The sequence below is a fragment of the Ostrinia nubilalis genome, chromosome 9 (genome assembly GCF_963855985.1).
Source record: "Ostrinia nubilalis chromosome 9, ilOstNubi1.1, whole genome shotgun sequence".
NCBI classification, from domain to species: Eukaryota; Metazoa; Arthropoda; class Insecta; order Lepidoptera; family Crambidae; genus Ostrinia; species Ostrinia nubilalis.
This window is the reverse complement of record NC_087096.1, coordinates 14,033,817-14,047,436: the sequence shown is the minus strand read 5'-3', so window position 1 is coordinate 14,047,436 and position 13,620 is coordinate 14,033,817. Positions and strand designations below refer to the sequence as shown.

General features: G+C 38.1%; 1 protein-coding gene across 1 annotated transcript in view; it reads right to left on the bottom strand.

The window, feature by feature from the left end:
• The window catches only part of LOC135074858 (TATA-binding protein-associated factor 172), a 94,006-nt gene that overhangs the window by 27,678 nt on the left and 52,708 nt on the right, over nt 1–13,620 (bottom strand). Inside the window, exons 21-27 of the mRNA XM_063969239.1 lie at nt 13,426–13,556; nt 13,063–13,159; nt 12,363–12,505; nt 9,357–9,575; nt 8,793–8,870; nt 7,263–7,396; nt 6,180–6,322 (exon numbers count right to left, since the gene is read on the bottom strand). Coding sequence (XP_063825309.1) covers nt 6,180–6,322; nt 7,263–7,396; nt 8,793–8,870; nt 9,357–9,575; nt 12,363–12,505; nt 13,063–13,159; nt 13,426–13,556 — 945 coding nt within the window. The remainder of the gene's footprint in view (nt 1–6,179; nt 6,323–7,262; nt 7,397–8,792; nt 8,871–9,356; nt 9,576–12,362; nt 12,506–13,062; nt 13,160–13,425; nt 13,557–13,620) is intronic.

Below are 13,620 nucleotides of genomic sequence, written 5' to 3'. Positions count from 1 at the left end.
TGACCGTATTAAGACTTGATTTAAGTTATTAATTTTAAGGTAGAATGAGGTATTCAAACTTGATAAATTAATTTAAATTTTTAATAGAGTTTATTAAGTCTTTTATATTTCGATTCATAATGAAACACGAATAGGTATAATATGTAAAATATATATTTAGTACAAAATAAAGACAGTCACATAGTTTAAAAAAATCTGGCCCCTTACAGCTCTATCATCGGACCCTGGATACGAAATATTCGTCAAGGCGAATCACACAAGCCCAAACTCCATAGGGTTTCTATTGTTTTGTTACGGAGGTGGCCATTGTATCTCCTCCAGATCCATTATCAGACAGAGCTACGAAATAAATAAATAAATATTATTATAAGTAAACAAATAACTAAAATAATTCATCTTACTATCTTACTTCTTACTAGTCCTACTAATATTATAAATACGAAAGTTTGTGTGGATGTCTGGATGTTTGTTACACTTTCACGCAAAAACTACTGAACAGATTTTGATGAAACTTTACAGTACAGTACAGCAGTACTAGGCAGTCTGTGTTCAACTATCACTCGGGTCGGACGTTCCTATCGCAAGACCTGTGGTTCACTCAGTTCCGATGCGACTCTAGTGCTGTGTGTAATTATTTTCGTGAATACACTGAATTTATTAATTTCTACGAGTGGATTTCATTTTGCCTGAGACCTACGCCATGAACCCTGAACCAGAAGACCCTGTCGCCAGCGACAGCGACGCTCATCCATCCCTGGCGTCGACCAGAATAACAATGTAAGGCTATAATTTATGACGATCTGTGACAAACTAAATTTCAAGCGGGTGAAGCCGCGGGCAATACTACATATTTCATACTAGCTTTTTGCCCGCGACTTCTTCTGCGATGAAGTGGAAAATGTTTCTAATAGAATTAAAATATTTTAAGAAAATTAATTTTGTTAAATGATTATATTTTTTGATATAAAATCTACAAATTATTATGTTTAAATATTTGAATACTTACAAAATTATGAGATCTTTCTAAAACAAAATTAAAACACTACACCTGCCGCAGATTTCTTTGTAAACAATGTTTTTTTGTTTTTCCTTCAGGTGCTAAAATCACCAGGCTATTGTGTGCGCATACTCTGGAGTATTTCACATACAACTGGTCGTCGGAGAAGCATAGATTTCCATTAAGTCTACTCCCGCTACCATATGGAACCCCGCTAAAACTCGTGAGGGCGCCAACACTTGCTTTTGTATCGAAAATTAGTATGAGCAGCTGCGCACGCGGTTGCCCGTTGCAGGCTCTATGCAACCACACTATTTTAAACCGTGGTCCCTAAGCATGAGATGGGAAACTGCACTCTCTTGAATTCTCTTGAATTTGATGGTGTTAGGGGAATCCTAGGAATGAATACAGACTTTCCAATGGAATCTCCTCATCAATATTGCGAAATTGCGAGTTTCAATGCAATGTTACGTTTTCACTTGTTATTTTATTGTAATCTGACCTTGATTTTTCAAACACGTGTCAAAATAAAAAAAAATAATTTAAATCAAAAGTACTAAGGAATATTTCATTGATATCAACTTAGAAACAAGCACAGATCACAGAAACTAAAGGGAAATGTGACAAGGGACAAATTGGAACATATTGCTTGTGAAAGCAATGATGACAGTAGCGACGTCATTATGTAAACAGTTTATATTGCTTGCATAGTAATAAAGATTATTCGAACGTTGAATACTGATACCGCAGTGGATAATGAGCACATAATTTGATTTCTTTGTGTGTGTGAATTTCTAATACAACACTGAGTTTCGAACTCAGCGCATTACTTAGCATCTCTCTATATTTCTATGGAACCAAGTTATCTCCAAAATAACATTCCACACCTTTTTAACCTAGTCAGGTAGGTAATCATTTTAATAAAATACGAAGCACGTCATCTATCAATAGGATATATGTATATTTTAGAAGTTAATAAATTATGCATAAAATATAAACACTTTAGAAGTTTAGTTTTATGTTTATGTTTTATGTTCTTATGATAACCTCTTGCATAAATATTCTTTAACTACACTAAGCAAAAGGCTCACTACTTGATTGTATTTTTCTATACAAAATTTGTCATAACTTCTTTGACTGTTCTCAATTTGTTAATTGTATACGCTTTCGCGTACCAAGTCGGTCACTAAGAATACGAAACACATACGTCCATCGTTTGTTTTTTCATAATATGTGTAAAACAAATGCAGGTAAACGTGCACCTTTGCGTCGCATAATGGAACTATACGACAACAGCTTCTCCGATGTAGATTTATTCAATATGTCACTGCCTCAATTTAGAAAGGCTATAAACCTTATATTGAAAGAATTGTAAATTTAAGCAGGTACTTAGTGAAAAACAGTTTTTATGTTTTCCTCTTCAAAAATAATGTTTCTTTTGTTTTTATTAACTGTATAGAATCGCACGTTTGGCACGTCTTGTGCTTTAATATCTTTGTTTTTTCTATCTGTGCCTTTTCACTTTTATTAGTAGATACAGTGGGTTTATAGTGCGCTCCGTGATATAATCTTATCAATTATTTTGGATGGTAAATGTATAGACTTATCACGTTAAATCGATAAAATCGCGCGGTTGCATCGTTTCGCGGCGCGCATTCTAGACCCACAGTCCTCTTGTGGATAACGGTGTTGGTTGTATAATTACTTAAATTTTTACATAAGGTTTTAATTGTAATTCTTATTGTACAACTGTTTGTTTTCCTTAATAAAATAAAATAAAATAAAATAAAAATAGTTAAATCGTAGAATTTCTGAAAAACAAGTACTAAAATCGTACTGAAAAAAAAGTATTAATATGTTATCTAATTTATTTATTAAACGTCGAATTTTATCAAAGACTTTGGACTAAAGTTTTTGAAAATATTTTATAGCCTACATAGAAAAAAATTAGGATTCTAAATCGTGAAAGAATTTTTTTCGGAGCCTATTGGCTCCAAACAAACAAACAAACAATTAAATCTTTCCTCTTTTATTAGTATAGATTTAACAACAAAGCTTCCCTCTCGTAACAAAACGCTTCTTTTTCTTCTTCACGAAACAAAACTCAAAGCGGATAAATAAATAAACAAATCTTTGGACAATTTCACAGCGCCATCTAGTCCAAAAGTAGGCAACCAATATGCTTGTGTTAAGGGTGCTAGCATAATGGATATACTTTTTTATAATTTATTTATTAAATTAAATACATGGTACCTACATATTATACATAGTTACACCCAGATCCGTCAAAGAAATTAAAATTCATCATTTCAATTTCTGCTCGGCCGGCCGACTCGAAACAGCCTCTCGGCATAGTATCAAATGTATTTGGTCGCCGTACAAACCACCGCTTTACGACACGAACGCACGTAAAAGTCACGGCGGGAAAAATGACACAGGTCCTGCCTTGACGGGCGCTCGCGCCATACTAATCGATGTCGGCTTGCGCATTGTAATTTATACTGATATTCACATCAATATTTTGACAAAGTGTTTACTAATATTTAAACAATAACTGTAGAAATCAATTCTACAATGAATATTCTTTATTTTGGGATACTTTTATTGCAGTTATTGCCGTGTTTTTAAACCAAAAACCACGATCAAAATGTGACGTTAATCTTCAAATTTGCCAAATTATTTTTAGATTTTACTCAATAATGGTAATGAAATTCAAGAATCTATTTCATTATTGGACTACAAGAATATATGTCCGATGATTACTATATATTTTTAAGCTTATTATTTGAGCATAAATAATAGATACAGGACTTTGAAAATGAGTCTGCGGCAATTTTTCCGTAAAATGGTTGTGGGAGATGGGGCACTGTGAATTAAGCAAAAGAGTTTTAGTAAATCCGTTTCATTAATGGTCAACACCAAGGATTGACCTATCTTTCGCAGTTATTAAATAATCTCTGGGTGTTGCTTAAGATAGTAATTCATGCTTCCAAAATATTAGAAATTCGCACGAAAATGTAAAATGGCTCTTAATTCAATCGTTAGATATTACTATTATGTATGCAATTGATGAAGGAACTAGTAGTTGTATTTGTTTAGTTTCGAAGAAATATTCGATTTTGTGATTTTATAAAAAAAACTGTTTTAGAAGCATATTTTCTAAAAAAATTACATTAAGTCAGAATTTTGTAAATAAATTTACCTATCACTATAACGTCTACCTTTATGTAAAAATAAATGGTTATTGCTGCAGTAATTTAGGAATTATTTAATAATTTATGATTTTCAGAAAACATTTTTTTCTCTGTTGTCCTAGAAAAATGGCAGCTAGACTTACTTTATATTGATGCATGATATAATTATCTATAATACCTGAAAATATTACTTGCCTATCCCGTGGAAGTTCGAAGATATTTTAATTTCTATGAGTTTAGAAGATTTATATGTAAATAGGGTTGTCATCTAAATATTTTTTAGTTTTTTAAATGCCGTCCGTAACAATACGGTTTTAATGCCTTTGTTAGATAACTATTGAAATTCATTGCTTTTACCATTATTAATTTGTCTGGTCGAGTTTGATAATTATAGAGTTGGCCCTGTGGCGGCTTATTGGAAATCCTATCGTTTTCGAAACATCGATATATATGTTGCAGTCAAAACTCATAATCGATCAAAACCACTTTTGACTGCAAATTTCAGTTAATAGTGGTTTTGACCGATGGCCTTAGTCAATATTACTTTTGACAAATTTTTCTAGTCGTATCATCGAACTTCCACGGGATAGGCAAGTAATATTTTCAGGTATTATAGATAATTATATCATGCATCAATATAAAGTAAGTCTAGCTGCCATTTTTCTAGGACAACAGAGAAAAAAATGTTTTCTGAAAATCATAAATTATTAAATAATTCCTAAATTACTGCAGCAATAACCATTTATTTTTACATAAAGGTAGACGTTATAGTGATAGGTAAATTTATTTACAAAATTCTGACTTAATGTAATTTTTTTAGAAAATATGCTTCTAAAACAGTTTTTTTTATAAAATCACAAAATCGAATATTTCTTCGAAACTAAACAAATACAACTACTAGTTCCTTCATCAATTGTATACATAATAGTAATATCTAACGATTGAATTAATAAAACAGGGATGTCCGCTTCTAAGGCAAAATAAAAGACTGTGACCTGGTGTGACATTTGTCCGTCGTCGAGTAGACGAAGAATTTACCCCGGAGTGTATGGTATCTACCGTCAAACATGGCGGCGGCAGTGTGATGGTCTGGGGGTGCATGAGCGCCGCAGGAGTTGGAGAAATGTTTGTGTGTGAAGGACGCATGGACTCTACAAAGTACATAAACGTTCTTGAATCCGCACTTCTGCCCTCGTTTACAACACTTTTTGGTGACACCAACATGGAAAGCGTCAAATTCCAGCAGGATAACGCACCTTGTCACAAACGATGGCTTGGTTTAGTGACAATAACATCGAGCTGCTTGAATGGTCTGCCCAGTCACCAGACCTGAACCCCATCGAGCATTTGTGGGGTCTATTGAAGGGCAAGGTCCGGCGCCATTGAATAAAAACAAAAGAAGACCTAAAACGTCGCTTGCGGGAAGAGTGGAACGCTTTAACATGTGACGATTGTAATAAATTAGTACAATCTTTACCAAAAATAACTTCTGCAGTAATTAAGGCAAAGGGTGGTCCAACAAAGTATTAATTTTTTGTTGTTAATAAACAATATAAAACTGTTAAAAACTGTTTTGATTCAGACACATGTACAATTCCTTCAAAATTAATAAATATCATGGGTGCTCAATACTTTTGGCCAAGGCTGTACATACTCTCAGTGTGAAATGAGGAGATTCGCAGGAGAACCAAAGTGACCGACATAGCTCGCAGAATTGCTAAAATCAAGTGGCAATGGGCGGGGCACATAGCTCGTAGAGACGATGGCCGTTGGGGCAGAAAAGTTCTCGAGTGGCAACCACGGGCTGGAACTTGCTGGAAGACGTAGCGTGGGCAGGCCTCCTACTAGGTGGACCGACGATCTGGTAAAGGTCGCGGAAAGAGCCTGGATGCGGGCAGTGCAGGACCGTGCATTGTGGAAAACCTTGGAGGATGCCTTTGTTCAGCAGTGGACGTCCTATGGCTGAAATGATGATGAAGCCCACATACCTCGTCCTCGTGCTGCAACAGCTCGTGGTGGGGGTTGGCGGCGGGCGGCGGGTGGTTCGCGGGGGGCCGGCCGCGGCGCGGGCCGCCCGCCTCGCAGGCGCGTTGCTGCTCGCGTAGTGTGAGGATGCCTTTGTATTTGTCCACTGGAAACGAGGTCACATTCTTAGCCAATATACACATCGTAGATAGATAGGTAAAGCCCGGTCGCCGAGCACGTAGAATGGACAATTTGACACCATTCTCCAATAATTCGAAATCACAACTTTTCTAAAAAGACACTTCATTCTGGTCTTAAAAACTTAATTAATTTTAAATTACCTGTAAATTACGATTTTGGTCGCATTGTAATTGAAAAAAGTAGTTTATTTGAGTTGACAAAATAGTGACGTCACTTGCTTGTAGTGCCATACAAAATCTATGGAAGTTTCAGTGAGTGTGCGAGCGCGACAGCAATATAATTACGCGCGAGCGATAAGGATGGGTAGCTTCGGGTAATTGGACGAACGTGCCAACAGGAAACGCGAGACATCGTGCTTTATGAAACTCGCTAGGTTGGTATAGATCGTTTCATCCACGAAGACGCGCCCCACCCATTCTTCCGCTAATGTTTGAATGTTATCGGCACACGCTAAATTATCAATGAGTGAACACGCACACTACAATAATGACGCTCGGATTGTTCGGATCAAACTCCCCGCACCCCGCGCTTCCCTAGACCAAAAATTGGTGGGGCGCCTTTTCGTGGATGAAACTATCTATATAGCCGTTTGACAAGCGACATGATGACGCCAATGCGCAATGGCAAGCGCAAATACGAATATATTTTTTATTTAACTTAGAAGTCGTGTAAATATTGAATCGGACACATTAGATAAGTGAATGTGAAATCACTATACGTTCGCTCGTTTCAGCCGAAAACGTCCACTGCTGGACAAAGGCCAAGGATTTCCACGAAGACTGATCCTGCGCCGCTTGCATCCAGACACCTCCCGCGACCTTCACCAGATCGTCGGTCCACCTAGTGGGAAATCACTATGAATGTTACTTTTATATTCTTTTTCTCATTACTAAATCATCACTTACTTGTAGGTCCATGAGTGGCGGCTGCGGCGGCAGTTGCATCTGGTTTAACAGTTTCAGGCCCACTGTCGCCGCTGGCCGAGTCGCCTTCCTCGGTGCATTCAAGAGACACACGCGGCGTCACTTCTGGGTCACACCTGAAGACAAAAATTATTACTGTTATAATACAACATCATCGCCTAATTCACGTATTTTGACAGTCAAAATCTCGCTGACGTTCAGAAGTCGTCCCTTTCAAAAACAATTCTAAATTCGTATTTACAAGGGTCATTTTGATAGAACGATTACTCGATAGGATCGCAACTCAGTGTTTTGTTGTCGTTGAAGTTTTGTTACGTGAATAAGGCTACAGTTTGAGCAGCACAACATCTGACTCGTTGAAATATTTTTAGAAACTATGAGGAACCTCTTTGTAGGGACAAAATATCAGTTTTCCGGTCAGTCTGTCACTGTCGCTCATATAACAGCTATCTCAGCGCAGCGCAGGACGGGTCATTGTGGAAATCCTTGGATGAGACCTTTGTTCATTTGCTGTTATTACATTCAGCCGCCCACTTAGATTAATAAAACCTAGATGGATAGTCTTCATACAAACGCTTCGTCAAGAGTGAGGCAAAAATCTTATGTCATTAGTGTCAATTTTGTTGGGGAGTGTAGACAGTGAAGGCGATTTTCCCGAAAGTAGGGAAATTTTTAATACGTTTTTAATTATTTTATAATTAACAAAAACAAAACGCATCATGTATTTACTTATTTATTGAATTCAAAGTATCTACCTAATAACAATAAGATAAATCGACTTAAAAGTCTCGATTTCATAAAAAAGGAAGTGTATTTGTACGGCGAACAATTGGGAAATAAATTTTCTTGTTACTGGTATCATTCCCGTATTTAATTTTTGAAAGCCAAATTCAAGCAAAATACGCGTCGAATTGTAGTACTTACTTATGAAATGTAACACTGGTCACTTTCTTTCGTTTTTCTGATGTATTTTAGACACCCTTTCACAGCACAAACCGTTTTAATTAATTAAAATTCGTCGGACGTGTTTACCAATTTTTCACTTTGACAGTTCATGTGACGTTTACGGGTGAGCCGTGCCGGCTCCCTAAAAACTGCCTCACCTTTCGGGCACTGACTATCTATCTAGGTTTTATTAATCTAAGGCCGCCCATTAGTACCTCAGGAAGGCCTTCAGGAGCGTGTCGGCGGAGTTCTGCTGCACGTCGTTCATATTGCAATTTGTTATATGTCAAAAATTAAAAGTTTACAGGAGAGTAAAAAAACAGCGTACGGGAAAAAATCTTTTAAGACACCAAAATGTTTTTTTAACTAATGTTTCCTAAGCAGTTTGTTCTTTTTAATATAAATATAAAAGTCTCCATAAATAAATTTTATTTTGTTAGATTTTTTTTTATTTTTTTGCCATTGATCAAATTGCAATATGAACGACGTGCAGCTCCTCGGAGCTCTCCTTGATGTTCTCCATCAGCGGGCACCGGGGCGAGCCACTAGGAGAGAGCGAGCTAGTACCTCAGGAAGGCCTTCAGGTTGACCAGCACTTTGTTGTTGGGGCAGGGTTCGCGCGCCACGAGCTGGGCCAGTAGTACTCTCCTTGATGCTCTCCATCAGCGGACACCGGGGCGAGCCACTCTAGGAGAGAGCGGAGCTAGTACCTCAGGAAGGCCTTCAGGTTGTCCAGCACTTTGTTGTTGGGGCAGGGCTCGCGCGCCACGAGCTGGGCCAGCAGTACTCTCCTTGATGCTCTCCATCAGCGGGCACCGGGGCGAGCCACTAGGAGAGAGTGGAGCTAGTACCTCAGGAAGGCCTTCAGGTTGACCAGCACTTTGTTGTTGGGGCAGGGCTCGCGCGCCACGAGCTGGGCCAGTAGTGCTCTCCTTGATGCTCTCCACCAGCGGGCACCGGGGCGAGCCAATAGGAGAGAGCGGAGCTAGTACCTCAGGAAGGCCTTCAGGTTGACCAGCACTTTGTTGTTGGGGCAGGGCTCGCGCGCCACGAGCTGGGCCTGTAGTACTCTCCTTGATGCTCTCCACCAGCGGGCACTGGGCGAGCCACTAGGAGAGAGCGAGCTAGTACCTCAGGAAGGCCTTCAGGTTGACCAGCACTTTGTTGTTGGGGCAGGGCTCGCGCGCCACGAGCTGGCCCAGCAGCGCTGCGAGCGTGTCGGCGGAGTTCTGCTGAAGCTCCTCGGAGCTTTCTTTCTTGATGCTCTCCATTAGCGGACGGACCACTGGGTTCAACTTCTCTGGGAGAGAGTGTAAGTTGGCACACGCGGCCGCTAATGCTGCTTGGACGCTGCGAGGTTGAGAGAAGTGTTGATTAGTTTTTAGGACGCTTCTCAAAGACGGTTTCTCGTTTTGCCTCAACGTCGCGGTTGCGCGGCGTAAACGCTGCGGCTCCGCGGCGGATACGAGGCGAAAACTCGAGGCAGAGACGTTGAGAATCCGCGACGTATTCGCCGCGTGAGAACGCTTGCAATCCGCCAGTGTGGCAGCTCACTTATGGACTAGGGTATTGTTGACTCTTAACTATGTACAAATGAGTGGTTGATATCTTAACTGATTCCAATCTTAAGACTCGAATTAAATACGTAATTCCATTTTTTTTATGTGACAGGAGGCAAACTAGCAGACGGTTTCAAACATTTGATCTCAAGCGTAGATTTAAGCTTGTTTAATCTAAATATCGAAACAATATACCCCAAAATTAGTTACCAACAACGTAAATCAATAGCACCAATATTATTGTTGACGCAATCTCTCAATACAAAGTAACAGAGCTATCATATGAGGGCTATCGTTTTAGCGCTCACCAGTTAGCGCCACTGTAGAGTAAGGTCCTGTCACTTGCTAGTAGCGAAGACAGTGGCACCAACTGGTGAGCACCAGAGTGGTAGGAGGACTATCGCATTTGCACTCATCAAGATGGCGCCACTGTAGAGTAAGGTCCTGTCAATCGCCAGGGGTGCCAACTGTTAAGTATAAAAACGATAGCCCTCATTGGCAAATAACAAGTATTCGCTGGGTGCGAAGTACTAGGTGGGGGTAACATAATCTATCGCAGCGCTCATGGTGGTCAAAAGTAGAAATAATGTAAGCTCTGTCATCAGATGTATCTGTCAATGGCAAAGCGATTCTACTTAATACATTTTAATATCATTCATTAATCGCATGAAAAGGGTCCTACTGGGAACTTAAATAAAAGAGTGGACTGTATTTCGATAGGGCTGGTTTAATAGCCGTTTACAATTTGAAAATAACTAGACCATACAACGTGGTAGTACAAAAATGAGTCACAGTAGTTGTTGTGCACAGATGTTTGCCTTATGATGAGAGCGTGAATTATTGAACTCTGCCCTTGATTTGTTCTTAATTCTTCTACATCTCGGACTTGTCCAGCCAATACCAACAACTTTCCTTTAAATACGGTTTGTGGTTGGAATTTGATATTGTAACACTCACAAACCCGGTCTTCAAAACAATAGGCTCATTTCGATCTGAAAACGATATTTAATTTATTACTAGCGATACAGGAACATTTAAATATATTTACTGTTATACAGTGTGAGTCACGTTAAAGTGTACATATGAAAATAGATAAAACTATAACTATTTTTATCGACAAAAAAGAGGTCAAAAAATTTTTGAGATTTTTTTTTAATTTTTTATAGAATTTTTTTTCTTCCAATTACTTATTGTAAAGAAAACGTAATAACTTTTAAACTAAGCGGTATATCCTGATAAAATAAAAACAGTAATAATGCTAAATCACAGGCGATACTAAAAAAATACATAAAATACACAAAAAAGCCCAACAAATAATAAAAAATGATACTTTTTGAAAAAAATCTGCTTTGAAATTCGTGTTTTTTTGGTTATTTGATAAATTTCTCCAAAAAATGCCCCTATAACCGGTGGTTTTTATTACTTTGTATGATTTTCTATCGTATTACCTTCGTAAAACCAAAAATCGCATGTCTCTATCCCTATCACAACGTTTGCAATGATCGTTTTAACTAAGCCTCTCCGGGCGCGCCATTCAACGCTTCGTTAACAACGAAACTGAAAATGGCTCTAGATTTGTAATTTTGATAAAGACAAGTTAGATTTCAAATAAAAACAAAAGATTTCGGAGTAAAATAAGCATTTTAGTTAAAATTAAAATTGTCACTACCTGTAGCGGAGAATAATGCTGTGGCAGGCCTTTGTTCAAACGATCATAGCAAATGTTGTGATAGGGATAGAGACATGTGATTTTTGGTTTTACAAAGATAATACGATAGAGAATAATACAAAGTAATAAAAACCACCTGTTATAGGGGCATTTTTTGGAGAAATTTATGAAATAACCAAAAAAACACGAATTTAAAAGCAGATTTTTTTTTTAAAGTATCATTTTTTATTATTTGTTGGCATTTTTTGTGTATTTTATGTATTTTTTTAGTATCGCCTGTTATTTAGCATTATTACTGTTTTTATTTTATCAGGATATACCGCTTAGTTTAAAAGTTATTACGTTTTCTTTACAATAAGTAATTGGAAGAAAAAAAATTCTATAAAAAATTAAAAAAAAATCTCAAAAAATTTTTGACCTCGTTTTTGTCGATAAAAATAGGTCTAGTTTCATCTATTTTCATATGTACACTTTAACGTGACTCACACTGTATAATGAAACCGTTAAAGTAGCTTTTTCTTTTCGTTTTACTGTAAAACTACAACTGTAGTACTATTGATTGTACATGACTGTATGTTGCCTTAAATAAATTAAAAAAAAAAAAAAAAAAAAACTATAAATTAAGTAAACAAACCCTGACACAATCAAAATTAAACACACTTTTTGGACTTACCTCATTTGATTTGAATGACCAAAATGATTTCAAAACCTTTTTTCCACCCAAATCGTGGTATCACAACAATTTATTAGTCGAAAATATTTGTTATTTTTTCATTTCGATATTTTTTCACAAATAGACGACCTAAATGTCAATGTGACAGAGCCCACAAAGTTGTGGACGCTAGTTGGCGCTGTAATCGTGCACATAGCCAATACAACAACAAAAACAGTAGTAAAACATAAACTTACGACACATTCAACGTGTTTTGTTCCGCGCAGCACTGGTTGACGGACGACTGTAGATTCTTCCGCCTCTCTTCAAGCGTCTGCGCGACTCGCTTGATCTTCATCGCCGCTACCATCGGCTGCGTCACTTGCGTTAGATTGACCACCTGGGAATTAATAAATACACTCGGCGTCAAATAAATCGCTTTCAAGCGTATATGCATCCCCACTTCCCACCAATATTAGTATCATTTGAAAGCTTCATCTTCATCATCATCATTTCAGCCATAGGACGTCCACTGCTGAACATAGGCCTCCCCTAATGCTTTCCACGTTGATCGATTGGTAGCGGCCTGCATCCAGCGCTTCCCTGCTACCTTTACGATGTCGTCGGTCCACCTTGTAGATGGACGTCCCACGCTGCGTTTTCCGGTACGCGGCCTCCATTCCAGAACCTTGCCATTTGAAAGCTTAGTTCCAAGCTTTATATTTCATTACAAGAAAGGTTGGTACCCCAAAAATGTGTTTCGCGTGACGTCACAAAGTGCTACATTTTCAAGCACGCCTTGACGTCACGTGACTTCTTTTGAATTTTGGCGCGCTTTATTTCTTTCATCGCGGATTTTCACGCGTACGAAATCACGGGCACAGCTAGTAAAGATCACCAATTAAGGGTGCGCTTATTTATGAGTTGATTAAATAAGTATATTGATGTCGTACGTACCTGTTCTAGCCTCAGAATATTGTTGAATTCTTCACCGTCCACCGCCAGCTTGTAATGCTTCATCATGGCGTGTAAATCACGAGCCTCTTGTAATATCCTAGAAAAATAAATAGATTTAGAATTCATAAAAACTCTACGCCTCCAGACACCTCCTTCTCCTAAGGACCTGAGGGCCTGTGTACACCACGTTTATTGTACATGTCGACGGCGTGATTATAAGACGTGGTGTGTATAGGCCGTTACAAGGCATGAAACAGCTGACTTCATTTGGGTTAATAAATAAACTTTTAATTAAAATTCATTCATACTTCTTCCTGACAATCAAGTTACTTATAATCTATTTATCTTCTTCTTTCTTCTTACCTATTGCAGGTCAGAGCGACCTCGTCGTAGTAGAGAGCTTGGTTGAGCGCCGCGCTAAGCGTGCTCGTCAGTAAAGGCGGCGCGAGTTTACTCATTTTCTCTTCTTCGTTCGTGGAGTCACTCGGTTCTCCCTGAGAATAAATATTGACATAAAGTTATTACACTTTTTAGTGTTAAAAGTTGTATCTCAAAATC